The following is a 25608-nucleotide window of genomic DNA, read 5'->3' on the forward strand; positions in this document are numbered from 1 at the left end:
CAGGGCGATATAATAGTGAAGAGGGTCCAACTTATATGATCGCAAACAACTGTCCCTAAAATTCTCAAAAATATCACTGAGTAATAGTGCATCAGTTTGCAGATATAAATCGGAGTGGTACTTTTGATGGCCCACCGCCTATAATAAGAAATTGTGTGGAATGTAATAATTTTTGAAAGAAAAAAACACAAAATATACTTTTCAATTGTAAAATTTATGAATGTACTTGGACTATTACATCAGTTATAATCATAAAAATCTTTTTGTAAAAGAAATCATTAATAAAGAAAAAAATGAAGAATTAAATTATTGTTCAATTTATTTGTAATTTAAGCTCCAGTGACATCCCCCTCGTCAGCCAGATTTTCATGGAATCAGAGGACCTATGTAAGTGACAGTAGCTACCCTCATTATCCTAGTAAAAGGTACAGGGCTAGAGCTGGTGGACTGAGTATATAAAGGCGGATGTTACAAAAGATCATATGATTTAGGTGACTCTGGTCTACATATTGACCAGCGGCATATATCTAATCTAATCTAATCTACCTTGTAAGGAATTCTGGGAATTCCTTAAGCGATCTATAAACCATCGAGAAATTCGGATTAAGCGTGAGTCAGACAAAGACCCAGAGCCTTTTATTTTTAGTAATTTTTGGACAGGGAAAATTATCGTCTTAGTGACCGTCTGGAAATCGTTCATATTGAGGAAAATTCATTGTTATTCGGGATAGTATTTACGTGATATAAGTTTTGATAAAGTTAACTATCGGAGACCTAGAGATTTTCGTTGTTTGGGCCAAAATATTATCGAGCTACGCGATTATTTATGGGAATCCTCCCGTGCATTTAATCTTCGGGGAAATGTGCAGACCCAGCTGAAATGCTGGAGCTCAATGTATGGATTTATCAGGATGAGACAGTTTCGGTTTTGGGTTTCGGTGGAAGGTCACATAGTCAATCGCGACTGTTGCAACCATGTAAATTGCCAAGGTCGCTGTACGTTTTAGGGAATCAAGTTTTATTTTGTGGTGGATTATATTTTCTGTTGAATTATAGTTTTGGTGTATCTTACGTCTCTGCCCCGGTAATCTTTGAGAATGCACCCCCGGAGAGGTAATGATATTTAGTGGATCTTATCTGGGCGAATTTCCCGCCTTTTTATTCCGTTTCATTTTCTTTTTTTGCTTCGTTCACTTGTCGGTTCAATTTCAATGAAATTACGCGTTTATGGCTATTAGGTTAACGTGTCCCTTTAGTAGCTTCGTCGCACCTAGCGGTGGACATTTACTACGTCACAGCAGCTGATCCCACTACGTGGATATAACGCTCTCTTTCTATTTTTTGACATTAGATAATCGCTCTCTTTTCTCTTTTGGGGTCCAAATTGAGCGATTTTTGCGTATTCGTGCAGTATTCGAGTATTAGTAGCACAGTAGCAGTAGTTGAGTCTAGTCGAGTACGAGTTAGAGTTAGAATGGGTGAGGAGTCGGTGACTAGCACTCATCGAGTCCATGGCCTTCGGATAGAGTGCATTCGGGCGATGCCCCTCTGGGGAGAATTTTGCGTCTGACCAGAAATTTAGATGAGATTTTGGGTTTCGACTCGCGTTGCCGCATGGTTTTCGAAACCATCTGGAGTTGTGCCGCAGAAATCTTTTCAGGACTATTGTAGAGTTCAATTATTCCTTTTTTATGCATAATTACGAGAATTTTTCGTTCAGATTACACTGGGATACGGGAGGTGGATTCGGCTGTTCGATTCCGTACGATCTCGGGTCCGTTCCTTTTTTCTTATTCGGATTTCGCGCTGAACGGTGAGAATGTTACTGGTTAACGTGAGTTGATTAGAGTCGTGATTTTTTTTTTGCGTTGGACGTGGACGCGTGGTAGATTTCATGTGATTTCTTTCACATTTAATTCTATTTCGTGGCGTTGACGAGAATTCGAGTCGTAGGATTGAAGTTCGCGTTAAACATTTGTCCTCTGGCTCTTCGTCTGCTCAATAATTATTGAGTATTGAAGTCTATGTTTTTTTGTGTGATTATTCTGATTTTTTTTCAATTTTATTAATTGTTTTGAGTTAATGAAGCGTTTTTTGTTGCTAAATTAAAGGTTCAATTTCGTTATTTTGGATATATTTTTTCTGAGAAAATTATTTATAGTTGTCCTATTTTTTCAAGTGAATATAAGCTCCATACATTACACAGCATTAACTCCGGTGTTTCGGTTTACGTTATTCATTTTTTTAGCAATACCCATTGGCCTATTTTTCATCCAAACCTACCTCTCTCTCCACAACCGACCCCCTAACCAGCGTGGACAACCTATTACCTTCCCCTGGACTCTTTAGTTTTAGGTTTCTGTTAGATTAAGCGTTAGTTTCTGTTTTCTTCGTTCTTCGTTTGAGGTCTGTTTATTCAGTTTGTTGTCTCCGAAGTCAAAGGACGGCTGGCGCCCATCGATAATTTTTTTTTTGAGTTCTCCCATAGTCTAGGGGAAATGGGCGAGTTAACGTGGTTTTCCAAATCCTTATGAAAAATTCCGTTATAATCTGTACCACAAACTTTATATGTATCCTTATCAGCTAAAATTAATGACTGATCAACTTCCTCCAGATTCTGAAAGATACTCTCGTATGTGCACATGCGTGCGGTGCATCCTCTCTCTAAACACCACTGACTGTTCTTATAGATGATGACATCTGTCCTTTTTTCACCAAATAACGCTGTCTTATCGGTGATTTGCGTCGTTTCAAAAGTTTCAGTTTCACTCTCTTCAACTTGTTTTGCACTTTGATATGACACTGGATGCAAAACAATCTCGTGCAGTATGTCTTAAACCCCGACTCCATAAAATTAACCCCATAAAATTATTTTTGAAAAATTTATGGATAAAATTGTTATCGGTCGAATAATGATGAGTCTCAAATAAAAACACATCCGCTCGGCAGAACTTCCATTCACTAGTGAAGCTTCAAAATTTTCAGGGTTAATTTTCAAGCGATGCAGCGCAATCTCGGCACTTTTTACGTTTACCCCCAATCTATACCACAAAATTAGAATGAGGAAATACTTCAAATTTACTATTTACATTCAATCATCATTTTTACTTAGAACAGTGTTATTAATTTACAGACATCCTTTCCATACAGATCCCAAGTTTAACCGAACGCCCCGTGAGCTAACACCGAATGTGCTAGTAGAGAGAAGGGTCAACCAGTCGACTCGGGGATATTGGTAATGGGAAATAACTATGAAACCAGTCGAAATCGCGAACGTCGCATTATAGAAATTAAATAAATGACGCGTGTGTGGACGACCCCGCATAAGGGATCGAAATGTTCGGCCTTGTCCAAATGACTTGATTTTTTCATAATTTCGATACTTCAAACATTTTCATCTTCCTTTAATCACCTCACAAGAGAAGAGAAGAACTTCTAAATAATTAAACATCCGGTCGAACTTGCTCCCCAACTTTGCTAACTCGTGACTAACGCGCCGCAGACGAAAATTTCAGAAGCTTTCGTCTTCGACTGACTGCTCTCGCAAATTATTCTCACGATACGTACGATGAATTTTGGGTTAGCCTGTATGAATTAAAAATGAAAAATTAAAGTGAAGCTATACTATGTAAAAAATAGATTTTTGTAATAGCTGCTTCAAAAGTGTACTTTTCGAAACGGTTTAGTGTGCTTAAAGCGGTTGTTTTTCACTCGGCGTGCGTAAAGTTCATGAACGTGCATAAAGTGCATTACGAGTGCGTAAATCGAAGCTTTTGAACTTCACGCATTCGTGCATAAAAACAACCACATTATCCCCATTACCGTTCCGAATAGTAAACTAGGCAGGTGGAACGTGGAACTTTACGCACTTTTAATACAATATACTATACTATTTCTGATCAAATCCGCCCATTTTGAGTCAATATCCATGATTAATTCATTTAATTGCGTTAATAATTTCAGAGCTTCAGTTGCAGAAAGTCCGGAAACATGGTTCATTGACGAGAACAGTATAGCAAAAATGGTTTGTCAAGATCCAAGGGTAGAGGAAGACGACCCCGGACCTGTATTGTCCGAATGCTGTGCCTGTGACGAGGCCAAATATGAAGTCACCTTTGAGGGTCTTTGGTCCAGAAATACTCACCCGAAGGTAATAGGGAACATTCGTGCTTTCAACCGTAATGTCAAACATGCACACTTAGTTGTTATGCATTGCGTTTGATGTTTAGGACTTTCCTTCAAAAGGCTGGCTTATTCGCTTTTCGGATGTTATTGGCGCCTCACATACCATCGATTACAGATTCTGGCAGTTCAATGAGACTTCCAGTGAAGGACTACAGCAGGTAGCAGAATTCGGATCAACAAGGAAGTTGGAGTCAGAATTGAAGGAACAGGTCAATTTTTTTATTATTTTATGAGCAATTCCACGTGACGTTCGAGATGGAAAAAATGTCATATTTGGGATTGTCTTGTCGATTTTTTGTCAAAAGGAAGTTCATGAGACTAAGTACTCATAAAATTTTCTAGACGGTTTGAATTTTTTCTCGGCAAGTTATGGTTTTTCAAAAAATTCCCCTTTTTCCAACATCACCCAAAGGTTAGTCCTTATGGTTTTCCGGAAAAAAAATTCTAAATGACTTAATTCTTGCATTCTATAAGTTACTGAGTTCGTCTATCCTCATATGTTGATGCAGGCCACAATAACTGTTTGAATTTAATAAGAAATTATTCATTAATTAATTTTTTGAATCTAATAAGGAATGCTTTCACAAAATTGACATTGTTTAGAGTTGAATTTCAAAAAAAAACATTTATTGTTCCTCAGCAAAAAAAATTTCACAAAAGATTGTATTGTTTCTCAGAAAAAAAAATTGAAAAAATGCTGAATAACCATTTCAATCCGTTGTTATGGAAAAATGCCCGAGTACTTATTTATGGATAGTTGTTTCTGTGAAATTGAAAAAAGTGCAGAAATAAGGAAGAGCGCCAAGTTCATGAAGTTGAACTTGTCATTTTGAAAAACCACAGAACTTTTCTTAAGATCTAGAAACAATTTCAGCTTTTTCCTAGAGTCGGCTTGTACTGTTGCAAATTTTATAAGTTTGAACTCATCCATGCCAACTCAATATTGTCCTGTGAGTTACGGAGTGGGTACGACCATAAAAAGTGTGGTTATCAAAACAAAGTGAATGAAAAAGCGTGTCAATACGACTGTTTCTTTAAGAAAACAATTGTTCAGAAAATTCTCAGGACCAACGTACTTGGCGCGGTTTTATATCTTAATGCGGATCCTTATATGGGAGTCTATTGCTTAAAATTTGAGATCGACTTTGGGACTCAGAAATTGCTTTGCAGCATACTACACCTTGCTAGGTGTTCAAATCTTTAGATCGTCAATTGTGTGCTTGTGTTGGATGGAATTGCCGGATAGTTTAAGTTAATGCCTTAACCTTATTCTTTTCCATTTGCAAATATTTTCATTTTCATGAATAAAAATTAAATTAATTAAGGTAGTGATTGCCAGGTAGTTATCGGCATTCGCGACATAAAAGCATGGAGAGTTCATTCATTGCGAGGGTTATTTTAAAAACCGTGCCAAGTACGTTGGTCCTGAGAATTTTCTGAACAATTTATTTCTTAAAAAAACACTCGTATTGACACTCTTTTTCATTGACTTTGTGTTGACAACCACACTTTTTATGGACGTATGGAATAGACAATATTGAGTTGGCATTGATGAGTTCAAATTTATGAAATTTGCAACAGATCAAGCCGACTGTAGGAAAAAGCTGAAATTGTTTCTAGATGTGATGAAAAGTTCTGTGGTTTTTCGAAATGACAAGTTCAACTTAATGAACTTGGCGCTCTTCCTTATTTCTGCACTATTTCAATTTTCCAGAAACAATTATCCATAAATAAGTACTCGGCCATTTTTCTACAACCACGCATTGAAATGGTTACTCCGCATTTACTCAATTTTTTTTCTGAGAAACAATGCAATTTTTTGTGAATTTTTTTTTTGCTGAGAAACAATAATTTTTTTTAATACAATGCTTACCAAGGCGCACTAGGTCGGTTTGTTCAAAAAAAAATTTTTTTTTTGTTTTTGGAGGATTTCAATCATTTTTCCAGACCGAGTGACTCACGTCACAAGGAAAGACTCCAGATAATATGCAATATTATTTGAATTTACTTTGTTCCAAGAACAAAATATAAATATCCTTGGAGTTCCTTAGCCATCGTCTTTTGCCAACGGTTAAATCATCGACATGTATACACTCGCTTGTCTACCTTTTAAAATATCGAGTACATTTACTAGCGAACAAGTGAACCGGGTTAAATCGATTTTGACTTTTGACCAGTTTTGATGAATATATCTCGAAATCTAAGAGAGATAGAAAATTTTTTCTCATGATCTTATTTGTAATCCTCAATGGGCTCTACAAAAAAGGTCATGACAAAATTTTTGTGAATTGAGAATTCACAACCAAAGAAATTGAGTCGTTGAGTTTTTCAAAAATATCTCAGAAACTATGAGAAATAGCGAATTTTTACGAAAATTAGGGGGGGGGGGGGAGAGTGTGCGCATTGAAAATTCACAACCAGAAAAATTGAGTCGGTGAGTTTTTCGAAAATATCTCTAAAACTAAGGGAGTGTAATATCCAAAAATATTCATAAAATGAGTATTAATTGTGATTTGATTTTTATTTTCAACAAGCCATCGTCAATGTGGAATGTTAAATTCGCAAAATTATAAAAAAAAGTGCACTCTTTATTTCAACAGAGCGACACTTTCCGGGCAATGAACTCCACCCGCGAAACCCAGCGCTGCCGAAATTACTGACTCGACAGGTCAATTCCCTCAAGGAATAAAAAGTGGGAAAATTACGCCATTATTTCCACCAATCAAAAACCGAATCGTGTATCCACCAAAAACCGACTCACTCCCCAAAATTAGAATTACACACCAGTCTAGAAGCAACCGTCGGAGCGTTAATTTGACTTGGTGGAAATTACTGACGAAATCGATCTGCCTCTTTCGATCCCCGCTACTCATAACTCGCGTGAAAAACGGTTATCGGGAGTGGTAGTTATAGAATATAGTTCACAGCTGAGCGAAAGGAAGTTGCACAGGGATACTGCATCCTTAAGTCGAAAATAGTAGTGTTTCTTGCATTGTAAGAGGACTAATTAACCAGTTTTCCGTGATTGTGGACATTCTCACCCTTAACTTTCCCGAACTTCAAAAATAAACGAGTGGGTGAAAGTAATTCGATAGCAAGTATCCATAATAGAACTAGAGAAGACTTTAATTCTGGTGGAGAAAAATCTGTGTCTCACTGAGGGACCCGCGCTTACAATTTTAAGGATTAATCTCACCAAAAAAAATAGCATCAACTGTAAGTCCAGAAATAATTATTTTCAACTTATTCAAAATCCAAATTAAGAAACCATCGGAATCTACAAAGAACCTTCCAGGGATAATACAATTCGTTAACTATTACTTTAAAGAAATCAATCTTTATTTATAGATTTGTCCCAATATTGTAAAAGAATATAAAATTCATTTCTTGTAAATTTCAACAAAAATTTGTTTTGTCGCGGAATCATTTGACTATTCCTCATCTCCGAATTATCCCTTTTCGATCTTTTACGTTAATAACTATTTAACGTTATAACTATTTACGTTAATAAATATCAAGGTAAGAGTGATAAATTTCACCTAGCGTCGTCTAAATGAAAATTCAAATATTAACACTAATTATAAAGTTAGCTGTTCTGTATTTTAATATAAAAAAATTCTACACTATTATTTTCTGAAATCAACTTTTTCCTCCAAAAGGTGTCCTTCGACGCTGACACGTCTCCGGACATAACAGGAGATTGCGAATTTTTACTGCAAAATTGGAAAAAAAAATTATCCAAAATTAGGGCGTGTGTTATACATCGTGAATTCAATACCACTTACCTCCCCCTTCGCCCCCTCCCCTAATCATTGAATACAAATTTGCTATCTCCTTAGGTTTCGGAGATATTTTTGAAAAAATGACCGTCTCAATTTTTTTGGTTGTCAATTCTCAATGCACACCGCCTCCCCTTTCCCGCCTAAATTTTTGTAAAAAATCACCATTTCCCATGGTATCCGAGATATTTTTGAAAAAATCACCGACTCAATTTGTTGGTTGTTAATTCTCGATACACATCTCCCCCCTGACCCCAAAATTTTCATAAAAAATCGCCATCTCGCTTAGTTTTGGAAATATTTTTGAAAAAATACACCAACTGAATTTATTCAGTTGTCAATTCTCAATACACACCCCCTGCTCACCTCCACCCGCCAAATTTTCTTAAAAATTCGCTATCTTCCTTAGTTTCGGAGATATTTTTGGATAACCTCAACGATAACCCACCCTTTCATAAAACACCCATCTTTGCAAAACTCCCCACTTTACACCCCCTCCCCCCGCCCCTGTAGGGATCGAGGTGTTATTGGGAAGTTTAATCAATCCACTACTAAAGAATTAGTTGTCTTAATTGTCGTTTATTCAATCGCGTCTAGAAGTAGATATACAAAAGTGAAAAGCAAGTCAGATGGTCGACTTGTAGAGTAATAGGCGGTTAGCGCCAGACTGAATATAATATTCGCAAAAGGCGAGAAGTCGAAAACGCGTTACAATAGGTGCGAGTGAGAAGTATACATTAGACGGTTGAGTGACCGAGAGCGATGATGTCACTGATGTCCAGTCGTCTCAACTGCACGCGTTGTTGTGTCCGTGTATTGACACGTGAGTGTGCATGTAGCGAGGCGCTACAACCCCGCCGGATATCACAAACCCCTTTTTGCAAAATTTCCCCTCAGCAAATCAAAAAATTTTCTAGATTTCAGAAAATATTTTTTTTTCCTAAAATCAAGTATATTTTGGTTTAAAATTAATCCCAAGTCTGATCATTAATTTTAAACAGATTTTCTTCTGGAACTTTTTCCTAAAGCTAATCCACTTTTTTTCTCTGTGCATCTGTAATTTTTTTCATATTCTACAACGATATTTACATAAATTTGTTGAGGAATTAATACAATTATCAAATTATTGCACAGACTGGCAGTGCAATTCTCAGTATAATGAACTTCATAATGCCAATAATTTGTTTTACCATGCGAGTGACTACTACCGCCACCATCGGAACTAATGTGAACTATATGGTGCTTCACATGATTTCTGGGGGGCTATTCTCAACAAAAAGCTGCTTTTTCGAAGCTGCGATTTTTTGCCACGAGGGAGCGACACGCTACTGAATGACACGAAGTAATAACTTTGCGAACGCATTATGCGCAAATGCCCCTCCATCTGTATTTTTTTATTTTTGAGCAGCTATAATTTATATTGGAGTAAAGTGTTAATAATTCACTTCAATACGTCTTACAAATGAGATAAATACTTGACCGATCAATTGGTGAATAGAATTGACTGCCTATCGACCACTGTGAGTAGATCTTGATGCTGGTAAACATCTCGGCTTCGATTTTTGATGTCGGAGCAAAAGTGGAATTTCAAACAGCCATTGTATAAAATCCTTGCTAACTCTGTTATTATTTTTATTCATAAAAGCCAACAAATAAATGTTATGAACCAATTGAACCTGTAGTATTTATTGAACACCGAGTCCGGCAAATCCTGCAGTGGATTTGAGGTACGTCCAATTGCCCTACATCGTGCATTTAATAATCTATGTAAGCCCCGTTGATGGTCCTCGGCTTCTTCATCAACTAACGCTGCACCTGTTATTATATCAGCCATCATTACGGTTGTTTTGGTTTAAATTTCCCTAAAGTTGACTTATCATAGCTCTCCCAAATGAAAAAAAAATCTGATGTATTTGAGGTTTAAAATGCGCTTACAAAGTCATCAATTCGTGTCATTTAGTATCATGTCGCCCGCTCACGGCAAAAAATCGCAGCTGCGAAAAAGCTACGGGAAAAGCGGCTTTTTGTTGAGAATAGCCCGCCAGTATTCAAAATTCACTACACCGGGCTTACCGCTTCGCTACTGACTTTTAATTTTTTTTTTGTATTCAAACAAACCTCCTATGCTCCATATCTCTTGAACGAATTACCGGATTTTCTTCTTCGTCATTAACAGTGCTATTCTTACCTCAGTGGCAGTTTTATTGCTTATTTGCATAGTTCTCTCATGAATTATTTTTCAAAGCATCGTTATTCATGGATCCCTATTCAGAAAACATCTGTAATTTTTTTCATATTCTACAAGGGTTTTACATATATTTGTTGAGAAATTAATATAGGTAACTTCGTTGCTTCCACGTATATCAACTCATGGTTGGAGAGCCAATACGGCAGAGAGTTTGGGGTTGACTGGAGTCAGGTTTCGGAGAGACGAATCATATCATGCTTCGTTATGTAGTCAGCCAGGTCAGAGACATTTCGAAACCCGTTAACGTTCCAGAAAATTATTTTAGGGAGTTGAATTGATGTGTTGGATGCATGATTGTTATGTAGAGGAGGCTGTGCGTCTGTTGATGTATGGCAAGTACAGATATCCGAGGAAAGGATACTCAATCGTTGCTATTTCGCATCTTTCTTGTTCAGTTGACGTGTCAACCTTGGAGTTCGTTGTGGGCGTGATTCCAGACCGCTGCGCCCGTTAGACTCGGAGCTGCTGGAGTTGGTCCTCCTTCGTTTACTTCCTCGAGGTATTGTTTCCCTGCTCTTCACTCCTGATGATTTATTGGTACCAGGGGTGAGAGGATTCTTAATTATTGGGGGGGTGGGTGGGAGTGCGAAAGTCCCTGGAGTACGGGCGGCCTCATTTGATTTTCATACACCCACAACCTCGGGGAAAATGTGCACCAATTTGTTTGCTGTTAGATCGAAAATATTCTTCTGAGACTGTGGCTTTCCGTCTAGACGTGGTTACCGCTGATACTGGTTACGACCCCCACTTTCTTTAGCTCATATCTGATTTTCAACAAAGCTTTGTTCATTTCACGTTCGTCTGTGTACAGGTCAACTAATGCTCTCCTTGATGCCTGATGGGGCTTATTCTTTGAATCGTCTAATCGCCTCTGTTTGGAGGTATCTATCAAAAACTTGTTTCTCGGCTTCATTTTCCCCAGAAACCGTACCCAGACCGCACTGAACCAGTGCTGCCAATCGCTCCAAGAAAGATTCCAGGGATTCATTTTTGATTTTCAACAACTCGCGTAATCTATTTATATAATAGGTAAATTCGTACTGACCTCTAAATCTCTAGATCAGGTGAGCAAGGATACTTTCTACAAAAAAGAGGGGTTTATTAGCTACTACAAATTTCGTGGGAGGTAAAAGGGGTTTCAGTATTTGTATAATATATTCTTCTTTCTTTCCATTTGCTTCAGGAATGGAGGCAAGATTTGATGTCAACGCGTACTCAAATTCATCCAGAGAGCAGTGCTCCTTTGTACCGGAGAATCTGGGAATGCTGTTTACAATGTCTCGAGCTTTGACATATTCCTCATTACTAAAGATGGTCTGATCTACGTCACCTGAGTCTCCAGAGTAACTGATATAAACGAAGGATAGATTCGCCATTTTGCGAAAATAATTTAATTAGTTAATAAATTTTAAGCTTGAGATTAAGTTACTTTAGATTACGATTCTATATATTGGGTGTGTGAATATGACTCCGCCCTTTTTTGTTCAAATAAAACATATTTGCTTGTTTAGAAAATGAACGAAAAGTTTATTGAAAGTATGCTCCATCTGCAGCTACAACCTTCGCCTATCTTTCAGGTAATTTACGTATTTCGTGCCTGAAGAAATCCTGGTCTTTTGGGCTGATCCAATTATCAAGCCAAATTTTGATACTTTCGAATAAAATGAACCGTTCTCCCGTAAGATCTGACGGCAGTGTTCGGAATAAGTGGTAATCCGAAGCAGCTATGTCTGGCGAATATGGCGAGTTGAGTAGCACTTTCCAGTCCTGTCCATCTAAATATCTTTTCACAACTTGGGCGATATGCGGTTTAGCAGTGTCATGTTGAAGAATTAATTTACTGTGCCTATTCACTCATTCTGGTCGTTTTTCGTTTATGGCTGGCTTCAAATGCATTAGTTGTCGTCGGTAAACTTTTCCATTGATAGTTTGAGAGGGTTCGAGGAACTCATAATATACAAAACCTCTCTGATCCCACCAAATCTGATCCCCACAGCATAACCTTGGCACTCTGAATATTTCTTTTTGGCTGGAATGGGCCATGTTCACCTGGCTTCACATAAGCTTTTTGGCGTTTAGAATTCTCATGATATATCCATTTTTCATCTCCTGTGACTATTCGATGCAAAAATCCTTTTCTTTGCTGTCTTTGAAGTAGCATTTTACAAATTGTTTTTCGACGTTCCATGTCTCCTTCTTTCAATTCATATGGAACCCAGTTACCAAGTTTTTGATCGATTCCCATTGCTTTTAAACGCAATGTTGATCGTGCAACATTTAATGCTGCAGCCAATTCTAATTGAGTTCGGCAAGAATCCTCTGCCAATAGTGCCTCCAATTCAGCATCTTTAAATTTTTTTGGTGGTCTTCCATGTTCTCTGTCCTCAGTGCCAAAATCACTATTTTGAAATCGTCGAAACCATTCCTTACAAGTTGTATTAGATGGAGCATGCTCACCGTAAATCTCCACAAGCAAACGATGAGTTTCCGCTACACTTTTTATTGGATTATGTGTAGGAATACTCAATAAAAACACATTAGTTTTATTCTTCAAAGTAAAACTCTTTAATGATCGCACGCAGAAGGTATATCTTTCTCCAACGAAGTCTCTAGGACGACTAACTAAAAGTCATGAGAGTTTTCACTCTCTGGACCCATTTGACAAAAGGCCCTTGTTTCAATTTTCTTCAGCCTCTCCTTTGTGACTCACCATGAGGACTGTTTTTCTTCACGTCTCTATTTTCTAAGAAAAGCCATAAATGTCACCCTGAGTGTTTGGGTGGAAAAGAGAAAATGTTTAACTAAACTAAGAAATTAATTTTTGTATTCAGGCATTAATTCCAACACTTTTCTTTCCAATATAATAGTGTAATAACACTTCTCGCAAATGATGCTTACTTGGAACGAAAATTGACATTGTCACGGAATTAAAAACACTTGTTGCTTACATTTCAACCATATGTCACGTAGTGCGTTTGACAGCTGACATAAAGTACTATCGAATACAAGTGTTGCCATTTATTAGTGCACGTAAGCAATACTAAAAACGACATCGGTTGGGAAAGGGCGGAGTCATATTCACACACCTAATAATTTCTAGCTAACCCGCTATTTGCCGCGTCAAAATCATTGGTATTATCAATTGAAAACGTGAAAGAATTTGGAGAATTTTGAAACAGACACGTAGCTGTTTTACCGCTAGAGAGTATTTCTGAAGCGGAAATGGCGGTTTTATTCTTCGAAGTAGCCAACTTTTGATGTCCAATGATTCAAAATCCGATAGAAGAGAAATTCCTCGTCAAAACCGAAATTTAAAAAAAGTCATGTGGCCGATTGTCTTGGCAATGGTTTCTTGAAAACAGAGTATATGAGACCAACCTCTGATAAAATTTTTAGAGCAATTCATTTTTTTTCCAGCGAGTTATGATTTTTCAAAAAATTCCACTTTTTCTACTTGAATTTTAAAAGCTTGAAAAAAGATGAAATACTTGAATTTATTCATTAAGAACGGAATTTTTGATTTCGCACAATGGAAGGTTATTGAAGAACCTTCAAAATGAGGGCAATCCAACTCGATTTAATTAATTAATTAATTCCATTAGATGAGTGATTTTTTTTTAAATCGTATTCGGGAACAATGGATAAATGACAAAAAACAAATGTTGCGACTACTAATAATTGAAAAACCCACTATCATTCGCCCACTGGGAAAAAAAATTATGGATTTACATAAGCGAATTATCCGTTTTTTAATCACTTAATTATCCAGTCGGGTCATTCCCAGGCAATACTCATAGGTTTCAATTATGACAACTATATTGCTCGAGAAGATGATCATATCATCTCTTCCTGATGGAAAATAGAAAATTTAGGACAAATGACTAATGATTGTGAGGATTTTTAAGTGTCTTCTCCCTCACCGTAACGATCAGGTTGATAGTTATATGTTCTGAAGTGGAATATAACTTAGAATAAGCCACTTTTTCAGTTATTACTAGTCATACATTTTTTTTATTTGTCATTTACGCATTGTTCCCGGAAACGAATTTTTCGAAAAAAAAATCATTCGTTTAACGAAGGACGACTGCAGAATAATCATTGTCCTTTCGTGAGAATAGAGGTCGTTACGTCCCAAAGTTACCCCTAAAATTTTAGATGAAAAAAAAGTTTTCGAGTAATATGAAAGAGGAAATTCAAGGGATATTGGAGAAAAGAATAACCACGTCTGTTAATCTGTCATAAAAGCGGCGTTTCGCTAAATATTTTAGCTTCTTCAGGCTCTGGAAAAAATGATACAAACAACTTCACATCAGCTTCTCATCACACGATATTTACATAACCTCAGTCTCTATTTTAAAAAATATAATGAATGTATCGGCAAAGGAAAAGAAAAAATACCTTGACATCGTTAACGCTTAGTCGGAATATTTTCTAACTGTATCACGTGGAAAATTATCATTTTCAACTGGACATCGACACAAAAAACAATAAATTAACATACGAAGAACACAAAATATCACGTAGCAGCGGTGAAATGTCAGAAGCTGTGTTGACACAAGTAGCCATATCTCTCCCCTCCTTTCACCGGTCATCGAACTGTGCAATTTATCGCGGCCTCCTCGCCGCAAGGTGTCAGCCCCTCCCGTCTCGTGACCAGTTGATAATTCAGGGGACTCTCCTTTCCAGCTTCTTCCTGTACTTTCTCAGCCCTCCCTTGTAAATCGAACTCAGTCCCTGGGTGTCCTCCCGCTTATTGACAGTGTTATTCAAGGAGATGTGGATCATTTCACTAATGTTCCTTTTCTTCCAATCCGACTCTGTATGCAGAACTCTGGTCTCATCGAACCTGAAGTAATGTCCCGTGCTGAAGTGGTTGGCTGCTAAAGCCGTCTTTTCCTCTTTCAAGTACTTCAACGGGGTGCAATCGTACTTATGTTGCCTCACTCTTGTGCCCAACAGTTGTCTCGTTTGTCCAACGTAACAACGTTGCCACTCACAGGGGATCTTATACACCACCTCCGATCTGCTGACCAGAGGAATGTCATCCTTCAGGTTCGAATACAGGTCCCCCACTATCCTCAAGTTGTATATCAAGAACTTCGAATCAGTCTCCCTCAGACACTTGTTGAGTTGCTGCGACAGTCCGGTAACTAGGGGGAATCTAAACCCCTTCCTGATATCAGCTTTTTTCACTTCCAGAACGTCTTCGCGTTCCTCAAACCTCCGCATGCAACTCATTATGATCCTGCTGGGATAGCCGTTATTCTCCAGCACTTCTCTCACCCTCATCACATTTTCATCGTGGAAATCTTGATGACTCAAACCAATCGCTCGATGGAGGAGTCTGAATACGTTTTCCATCGTCTGTGATGTCAGATGGTTGGACTTGAAGTTGATCACCCTCCCGGTATTCGTCGGTTTTTGGTACCAATTAGGCTTCAAGTATCCATTTTCATCACGATGGACCTTCACATCCGGGAAATTGATAGTGCAGTCCACTTCCTCCTCAACCGTAAACTTTATGCGGAGATGGACCAAGCTAAACTGCTCTTTCACCCACTCCACCTGATGTTCTGGTACTGGGAGGATCGTATCGTCCACATAAAGTTTCATCCAAGGGATCTCAAACGGTAGCATTTCAAGGATGTGTTCCATTACTAGGCTAGCCAAAATAGGGCTTCCTGGGTTGCCCATGCTACTTCCATCAATTTGACTGTAGATCTCCCCATCAAATGTAAAGTAACTGGCCTCAAAACAAAATTTAATGAGTTAAATCACCGCCGCTTTTGGAGGTGGAAGCAATAGAGACCATTTTTCCCAGTTTTCCTCCACGATGCTGACAACTCGCTCTTTAGGGATGTTCGTAAATAACGAAACGACGTCGAGGGACACGAGCACATAGCTATCTGAAAGCTTCACACTACTCACAAACCGCACGAACTCCTGAGAGTTCTTGATGTTAAATTGGGAGGCTGCATCCACTCTAGACAACAGACTATGAAGGACTTTTGCTATCTTGTAGCTTAGAGCTCTGATAGAGTTCACAACAGGTCTCAAGTTGCATCCTTCCTTGTGTACTTTCCGAAGTCCGTACATCCTCGGCATCACTGCGTTGTGTGTTTTCAAGGACTTAGCCATCAGATCTTCTACTATCTCCTGCTCCTCCAGCAGTCTCATCCTTCAGCATATCCTTCATGACTTCCAAATACTCGACTCTGTACATTAGTACCGTTGCTTCCCATTTTTTTGACCTCGCCAACAGTATCTGGTTATTCTCTTTCAAGAACTTCCTGGTGGCCTTCACATCATCAGACAGCTGCTTCCTCTTCCTGGACACAGGCCTGTTCTGGAAGTTTGTTAAGACGTTAATCATCTCAGATCTTGAACTATTTCTAGCCTCTCCTTGGTCATCAAGCTCCACGTCTTTTATCACTATGTTTTGGACACAATGCTCAATGTCCTTGATGATAGTCGGGATTGGCAGACATCCATTGTCTACTTCTAGAACAAACTTTGGTTCCAAATACAACACTCGTTCTACCTCATCTGGCAACACGACCGTTGTAAAATTGTGAATCACCGACTTCTGGTTTCGAGTAATTGCAGATTGAAAAAAAAATCGATTTTGCCATAACGTTTCTAAAAATTGAATGAATTGAGATCAATTGCGCTCATGTTGAAGTCTTTCGAATGCCCTTCCAATGTGTGGAAACGATAGTTCGAGTCCTAATGATTAAATTCAATTATTTCGCGTTTTCCTCAAACAATCAAAATTCATGTGCAAAAAATGAAATTTTTTTGAAAAATCATGACTTGCTGAGAAAAAATCGTGTCGCTCCAAAAATGTTCAGAGCGCTTGGTCTCATGTACTCCTTAAAAAAAATCTGCAAGACAATTGCCATTTGTTTCATTTCGGATTTGACGTGGAATGTGTAACGAGATTTTCTCGTTACGGGTTGAAATCCCCTTAAAAAGATATGTGAACTCTTAACTTAGTGAAGAGAAACAGTTAGTGACATCTAGAGGCGGCTGAAGAAAGCCGCGACTAGATGAAATGAGCGACAAACCGATGAAAGACCTAAGGCATAGCGGTTATGGGTGAAACCGCGACCCCTGGAGGTCTGGAGGACGTTACTGGACTATCGCTATTTTGGAATTCGCCCAGCATGTGCTAGGGGAAAAGGGGCCGACGTACAGGCTGTCCAACTGGGCGATTCTACAGGCTATGTCAGAGTAGAGTAGGGACCAACGGCCAGGTTAGAGGACTGGTGCCCCCGGGATCCCGTGGGATTGATTGGTGGGGATAGGGTAACGGAATGACCTATCGTCGCTGAGATATCCAGATGAGGGGGAGAAGGCCCTAGTAAGATTCTGAGTTAGTCGAACTCGGACGCTCGAGCGGGGAAGTCGAAAGGATTTCTCCGAAATATACTGTGGTGTTGGCTTGAACGATGGCCACGGGAATGGTGGGCGAATAGCTCAGCGCGGCCAGGTGCATAACTGATGGTAGCGAACGTAGGGGGATGCTCTCGCATCCCCCACAAATGGAAAAAGAGTTATTTCGGAACTCTTAGTGACGACTTTGTTGTTTCCGGCGTTATCCGGCTCGGCGAAACAAATGTCGTGCGCATGGGCCCGTGGGTCTGGAGTAGAGATCGTCCTCCTGTCGACCCGACCATGTGCCGACATTCGAGTACCCGGAGACGGTGACGTGCGATGACAGAAGCGGTAACTGGTGGCCGAGAGCGTGGGTGGTCGTGAAGTGGGTAACAGTGTTCCACTTTGGTCGGATCAGCCTCTCGGCGTCCCAGGCTCTGAGGAGTCCCGGCTGATTCGCATCTAATTCTGAAAACACTCCTGAGTCGAAATACTCGGGAGGCGAAAGCCTACTGAGAGAGTGAAAAACCCTCCAGGACGAGAGTAAATTCACTTTACATGGATGATTAGGCCGTGAGGCTTAATTTCCAGCCTGAAATAGTGGCTGGTGACGTTTGGCATAAGATACTCCTGGTGAACCTCGCCCACTCTACCGTGTCACACTGATGCTAGCTGGGCAACCCTTTGCCCGGCCACAGAAGTCCTCTGAGTGGACGAGTTTGCCTCAGAGGCCGATTTTCTTCGAACCTCCCGTGAAGGTTCGGCTGGCGCCCGACTATTGAGCGATAGAGACGGCATAAAAAGTAGTTTGGATTTTTCCTGGGTGAACAACCCGGGAAAATATCCTTACAAATGGCCTTGAGAGCTATTTAATTAAAGTGAAAAAGCCGAAATGAGATTACTGTTATGGACTGCAAGTATAAAAGTTGAAGATAAATGAAAAGATAGCGTCTCCATCCCCAGCCAGAATTCTACAATTCACGACTGATAAAAGATAAACATAAAACGGATGAAGGTAGCATAATGACATTTTCTGAAACGTAATTTTTTTTTTTTTATATTCCGGCCCTTTCTGCCCTCTGATTGGCCAATCGGCCCTATCCAACCCTATGCATGCGGCTGTGGATTCTACACTGCACCGCATTCGCACTCCTATAGAAAATAGGAGTAGCATGGGAAACCACAGAAAACCCATGCCGGTACAGAAAACCCATGCCGGTCACTGTATTAGCGACCTCCCGTTCGCCGGAGCCTCCGGTTGAAAAACTCGGTTCCACGGGGCATCGAACTCACAACCGTTCCGCACACTAGGCTCGCATCTAGCCGCTTCGGCCACCGACGTCGGTCGTGTACTTTTGTTATGACTCAGATTTTTTCAATGGCGTTATTATTGAATATGTGGACATATAGCATTATCAGTGAGATACTTGCCAGTATCACTGGATTATGGTGACCAAGTGATGAAATATAAACAATTAATTTATTATTCAAGAGACAGTTGGGTCTGCCTAGATCTGACCTGACTTGTACTCCGACGTGTACAAAGTCGTAAACTCTTTGGAATCAGTCAGATGACGTAGTTACTATAATCAAGCAATTTAGTATGATCAAGCCTAAACCTACTATAATTATAAGTACCCTCCACGCTGGGTAGAACATTTGGTGGCAGCAGTGTTCGGCTACAAAGGTCAATGTATTTAAATTTTTCAGTTGACGTACTGGGTGACGTTCGCATCAAATTCTCAAATCTACGTACTGAGCGACGTTTGAATTTGAACCAAGTCGACGTAGGGAACGACGTTGCATTTTTGGGTCTGATTGATCGATGGTGAAGTGGTCAGGGAGCACTTGTCAGCAAATAGTTGAGCGGTCGATAGACTGAATGTTTGAACTACAGCGGATTGCAGGTTATCAGTGGCTGAACGTAATAGGCTTACTGGATACCTGGTCTATTCGGAAAAGTAGGTACTGTGTGAGCCTACTCGAAAGAATAGATATTGAGCGAGCTACTTGCAGAAAAGTATGTATGGCTACTCGCTTGATTCAGTGGCGACAAGAGCAGGAGAGGAATTAGCGTGAATATTGCACGAAGTTACCTTCAGAGCAAGACAGAATTTTATAGATAAGAATGGGTCTGGGGAAAACACACCACGAGTGAGACACCAGCGGATAACTGATGCAGTTGGGTATATTGCAGTTAATTTGCAGAAATCTAAAGACGATTTCTTTGAGGAATACATGAATTCTCCTGGTAAGGTATGGGACGCAGTCACTGCCAGAATACAACGAATATTTAGCGACGTTGTGGCACAACAGGGTGGTGATGATAATGATGAAAGTTTGGAAGCTACTGATTATTATCCAGGATGTGTTGATGGATGTTCGGACATTGGATCATCCAGGCAACCCGGGAGATATTTCCTGCGATTTCAAGGAGTACATCATGATTTCGAAGCAGCACTTGTAGTAGCAGGGCAACATTATGAAGGATTAAATGGAATTTTTGTGGTGAATAAAAATTCGTCTTTTAAAGGGAGAGGAATTTAAATTTCGTTACAATTTTGTGAGGAAAAGTTTTGTTTCAAAAGGGGTAAAATATATACATTTTGCTAGTCAAATTTTGCTATTGTTTTCAAAAATTGTTTTGAAGATAAAAAGAACGTAGGTTTTCATTAGTGGAAATCTTTTTATTGTTAATACACAATTAGATTGTAAGGAAGAGGAAAGTTGATTTTTGTTCGTTAAAATTTTGTTATTGCAAATGAAAAAATTTTATTTTAAAAAGGGCGGAATGTTGTGCCCCACATTTGATCAATTGCGTTATTGTTCAATGTGTAGACATAGAGCATTGCCAGCGTGACAGTTGCCAGCGTCACTGATTTTGCTGACCAAGTGATGAAATATAAACAATCAATTTAGTACTTAAGAGAAGGTTGGGTCTGCACAGATCGCACCTGAATTGGATTCCTACTCCTACAAAATTCGTGAATTCTTTGTAATCAGTCAGATTACATAGTTATTATAATCAAATAATAAATTTCCATATTTATGTAGGACTTCGTGCAGTGCAAGGAATGGAACCAGTGATATGGTGAGAATGGGTAACTCCGAAACACGCGAGAATAAACATGAATCGGCACGTCTGCCTTTAGACGAAAACTCTCAACCCTTTCTCGAGTTGATAAATGGCAAACTATTTATTATATCTAGCGGTTCGTCATTTGAATTTGAGGTCCCTGGGTTCTGCGTGGTTCCCTCGGGTTCTTGGATGATTCTCTGTGCCAGGGGGATATCAGAGATGTTTATCGTGTGATCAGGATTTGCTTTGGGTGGTAGAGCCGTAGACTCAGAATTCCTTCTTTCCTCTTGAGTCGACGGTTCTGCCTTGTTGGATCCTTATGATTCTTGTGTCAGTGCGTTTCCCGACGTGCTTTGCCCTGATGAAACTTCCCCTGACGTACCTCCCCTGACGTAACTTCCCCTGATGCTACTTCCCCTGGGCTGATTTTATATGTGAGTTGGATTTCACCCTTGTCAGATCCATGCTTCTCGTTACCCCTTCTCGACGGCTTTAAGCTGCTATCCAAGTCAACATTGACTGATGCCTCGTCACTACCTCGCTGCATCTCCAGGAACCGTGTGTCTCTGCTGATGATTATTTTTCTCGATGATTTTACGAGTAGTCAGTAACCCATCGATTCTTTTGAGTAACCTGCCATGATACATTCATGTGATTTTGAATCTAGTTTAGTTCTCTTTCCGGTTGGAATGTGCGCATAAGTTTTGCAGCCGAATGCCCTCAAGTGGCTAATATCGGGTATCTTACCGAACATGAGTTGGTAGGGAGTAGCTGACTTGGTCCTTGAAAGTAGCAAGTTCTGCACTTATGCAGCGGTTACTACAGCTTCCCCCCAATATGTGGCTGGTAGTTTCGCGTCGATGAGCATCGTCCGAGCTACTTCGATGAGGGAACGGTTACGTCTCTCTGCGACCCCATTCTGTTGTGGTGTGTACGGCGTTGTCAACTGAGTCTGAATCCCATTTTCGTTCAGAAAATTCCTCAATTCCTGCTTCAAACATTCGCCTCCTTGATCAGATCTTATATTTTTGGGCTTCTTCCCAAACTGAGTTTGGCTATAAACAACAAAGTCTTCTGTTATTTGTGACACTTGGAACTTTTCACATAAAAGGTAAACATAGGTGAATCCACTGTGGTCGTCGATTATAGTCATGTCATACCTTCGACCTCCGGGTGTCATCACCGGCATGGGTCCACATAAATCGGTATGCACTAGGTCGAGAGGCGTCGTACTCTTGTGTTCCGATTCCTGGGGAAATGATGTTCTGGAGTGCTTCCCTTTTATGCAATTTTCGCATGTTGTCTTAATCGAGCATTCGTCAATCTTGATTCCAGTTGCAAGTTGGCGACTTTTGAGTGCCTCGATTGCCCTCGGGTCTCGGTGACCAAAACGTTCATGCCAAACGTGTATACATAGATTTGGGTGAGTGGATGAAGTTTAGTAAGCGTATTCGACCTTTTCCTGCCTTAATTTGTACATGTGGTTGTGAGTGTCACCGATTGCTATTACCTCATTTCCTTTTTCATTTCTCATTTGACCACTCTCTCTCGATACCTTGTAGCCTTGCTTGTCAAGTACGGTAATTGACAGCAGGCCCGACGAAAATTCAGGGACAAACAAAACCTTTTCAACCTTTAGGATTTGTGTTTTCCTATTTGCTGTACGACACTTAATTCTCCCAGAGCCTATACCGTATACTGCGCTTAAAAGTTGGTTGGCAACACGTACAGTCGAGCGATAGTCAGTGTCCAATTTTTCAAAGGAATCGATGTTACACGTCATATGACTCGTGGCAGCCGAGTTCAAATACCATGAAGATGTTTGTGTCGTTTTATTCATATCACCGACACAGTATGCCACATCGTAACCCGTATTATAGCCATCATTGTCACTCTCGCTTGAAACTTCAACTGCCGCAGTAGCCAGGAATTCTCGGTTTTGGTTTCTGATTTCCATTTTAGATATTGCTGACACTCATGCCTCAGATGCCACTTCCGTTGACAAAAGAAACATTTGTTGGCCAGATTCGAATCTTTGACCTTCATCGCAGATTCCGCTGAATCGATAGAGGTCTTTCCTTCCCTCTTCCTGTATTCCTCGATCAGGAAAAACTTCACAATTGCAGGAGTACACTCTTCTCTCCTTCTCCCTTCAATCGACTGTACTAGAGAATCATAAGAGTCCGGCAGACTCATCAGGAATATCGCAGTTTTAATGCATTTGGAAGTTCTTGCCCGAATCCGAGGAGTTTATTCATCATTTCCTGAAGCTTCTTTATGTGATGTTCCATATTGCCCCCCTCCACTACTCTACTTAGGCAAATTCTCTTGAAAAGTATAATGGTGTTAGTGAATGATGCCTTTGTGTAGTACTCCTTCAAGGCATCCCACATTTCTTTTGCTGTTTCAAGGCCATCAATGACAGACACCTCGCTGTCTTCTATCATTAGCCCAATTAATTGTTTCGCCCTTCGATTTTTCTTTCTGCAGGCAGTGAGTTCATTCCCCTCACTCGTAGGGGCCTCCTCGGCGACAGCCTCCCTATCCATTACCAATTTCATCTTGTATTGCCATGTCTGATAGTTATTTTCACCCAATTTTCTAAGTCCAAAGTTCGTTCCACCACAACTACCTTCGCCGGCCTCTCCCATCTTCACACACTTGAGTCCGATATTTTTCAATTTATTTACACCAAAGTGACCTAAAAAACTCCCGAAAAAAAACTCACTGATTTCAACCCAAGTACTTAATCACGTGCAACGCTCATAACCTCTAGGACTTCGTACAGTGCAAGCAATGGAACGAGTGATATGGTGAGAATGAGTAACTCAGAAACACGCGAGAATAAACGTGAATCGGCACGTCTGCCTTTAGCTATTTATTATATCTAACTAACTACAGGTATACAGAGACGCGTCAACGCGCTGTCCACACTGTGTGTGTGGGTATATGCCTGTGTGTCGAGACATCTCGCTCTTGTATCCAACAATTTAGATGCCGATAAACAATTGATGGGATTTATCTTTTCAAGCCTCGAATCTACTATAATTATAGGTGCAGCCCACGCTGGGTATAACAGTTTTTCTCCGGAAACAGTCGTGAATTGAGGAAAATTTGCAATAATAATTAGCAGGACATACAAGCAAGTCAACGGAACGAATAAGAAGTTAGCTATAGAATACGCAGTGTGTGGCATCAATCGCCATAGTGAGATACAAAAATCTATGATTTTAGCGCTAATCACTAATGTATGAAATTACTGGAAATCATGAGGGAAAAGACACACCCGTACGAATGGCAATTCTCTTCGTCCAGTTGAACTCATTTGTAATAATTACAAAGGTTAATTATTCCCGAAACAGAACTTTTAATTGACCTAAACTGGGAACATGATGTGTGGTGCAAAGCCCCCATCAATACCGCGTGGCGGATCGCCGCGTATTTCTGCTCGAGTTTGTTACGTCCTTGTGGGGATTCGGTTGGAGACAAGCCTAGAACGGCGCCGATTTGAGAGGGGGAGATATGATGTATTCATTGCGCAAGTAATCATGCAAGGAATATTGGCATATTTGGAATGTAATTAATAGGGATTGATTGAAATTCGGATTTTTCTTTAATCGGCTGCTCTGACATGTGACTAATGCAACTCGAATCCGAAGTGAAGAGGACTGAACGGTACTGAGCCTCATCGACGATCGTAATAAGTAAGGTTATGTGGAGAGGGCATTCTGCGGAGCGAAAAGTGAGCTCCAAACGGAACGGCGAGGCATGTCTCTCTCTCTCTCTCTCTCTCTCTCTCTCTCTCTCTCTCTCTCTCTCTCGCTCCCTCCCACCCTTTTTCTCATATATACTGTCTAGTTTCAAAGACTATATTACGCAAATAATTTTATGTTCCAAAAAAGAATAATTAGTAACTAACAATGGCATCACATTACACCAAGCCAATACTAACATCCATATTCTCATTCCATGCATACGACATGACTTGGCGGCATTGAACGAAGATAAAAAACGTTTCGTCACTGTTTTTATCGAGGATTTTGGGTGAGGACCGAATCCTAATCCAGTCACATACACTTATAAAAGAAAAAAAAGGAATACTACTATATGCAGAATATACATATAAATACACTGAAATATAACACAGTGGAAGAATAAATAATGAAATGCATGGAGTAAATAGACGAAAAATATAGAAATAGTGGAAATGGGGTACCGTCAGATAATGCTCCATGTGTGTTGCCTAATTTTGCTCTCTACATGGCACAGCCAGTAGCTTTGGATCCATTCGAAAGTTTACTACCAAATAATGACTAACTTTTTGGGAAACAACGACAAGGGGGTCCCTGTCATCGCCTTTTTTGTTTTTATTTTTAATGTGGAACTGCTCCCATTACTTCTTAATATTTAGTGCCTCATTTACACATCTTATTGTACTTTCAGAGCCAACACATTAGAACAATCATCAAAGCCCGAGGCATAAGCCACCCAAACGTAACTGGTCGTACATTCGCAGTCTTTAGAGTTGATCGAAAGCATCACCTGATGTCCCTTGTATCCATGATTGGTAAGAACCTGATTACACTTAATTCGCTAAAGATGGGAGTTTATATAGTGCTTCACATGTTGTAACGTCACGGGATATTGTCGGATAGAATTTTGGAGTAGGTAAGATAGAAAACAAGATGATTTTCGATATCAGTTTCCAAGAAAAATCTACTGAAACAAGAAATCCGGCCTTCCGGTGTTGCAGATTCCCGGAGAGTGTGCGTTGAAATTGGACATTTTACGATTTTCCAAAAAAGATGAATAATCGATATTTATGCAAAATCCAACGACGAAAACATACTACAATGCCCATGATTCATATCAAGAACTTCATATACTAGAGATCATCACACAATCTTATGATAGCGTGATTGATGCAACACTTACAGCGT

At 39.8% G+C, this 25608-nt stretch overlaps 1 protein-coding gene across 2 annotated transcripts in view; it reads left to right on the plus strand.

Annotated features, from left to right (window-relative positions):
* The window catches only part of LOC107036100 (spondin-1), a gene marked incomplete at its 5' end in the record, with an annotated part of 533388 nt that overhangs the window by 97246 nt on the left and 410534 nt on the right, over positions 1-25608 (plus strand). For both annotated transcript variants that reach the window (XM_015253838.1, XM_015253840.1), the window contains 3 exon segments: positions 3964-4150; positions 4230-4394; positions 25112-25235. In XM_015253838.1, the coding sequence (XP_015109324.1) occupies positions 3964-4150; positions 4230-4394; positions 25112-25235 (476 nt within the window).

Source organism: Diachasma alloeum, unplaced genomic scaffold, assembly GCF_001412515.2.
Source record: "Diachasma alloeum isolate Michigan unplaced genomic scaffold, Dall2.0 Dall_scaffold_00204, whole genome shotgun sequence".
NCBI classification, from domain to species: Eukaryota; Metazoa; Arthropoda; class Insecta; order Hymenoptera; family Braconidae; genus Diachasma; species Diachasma alloeum.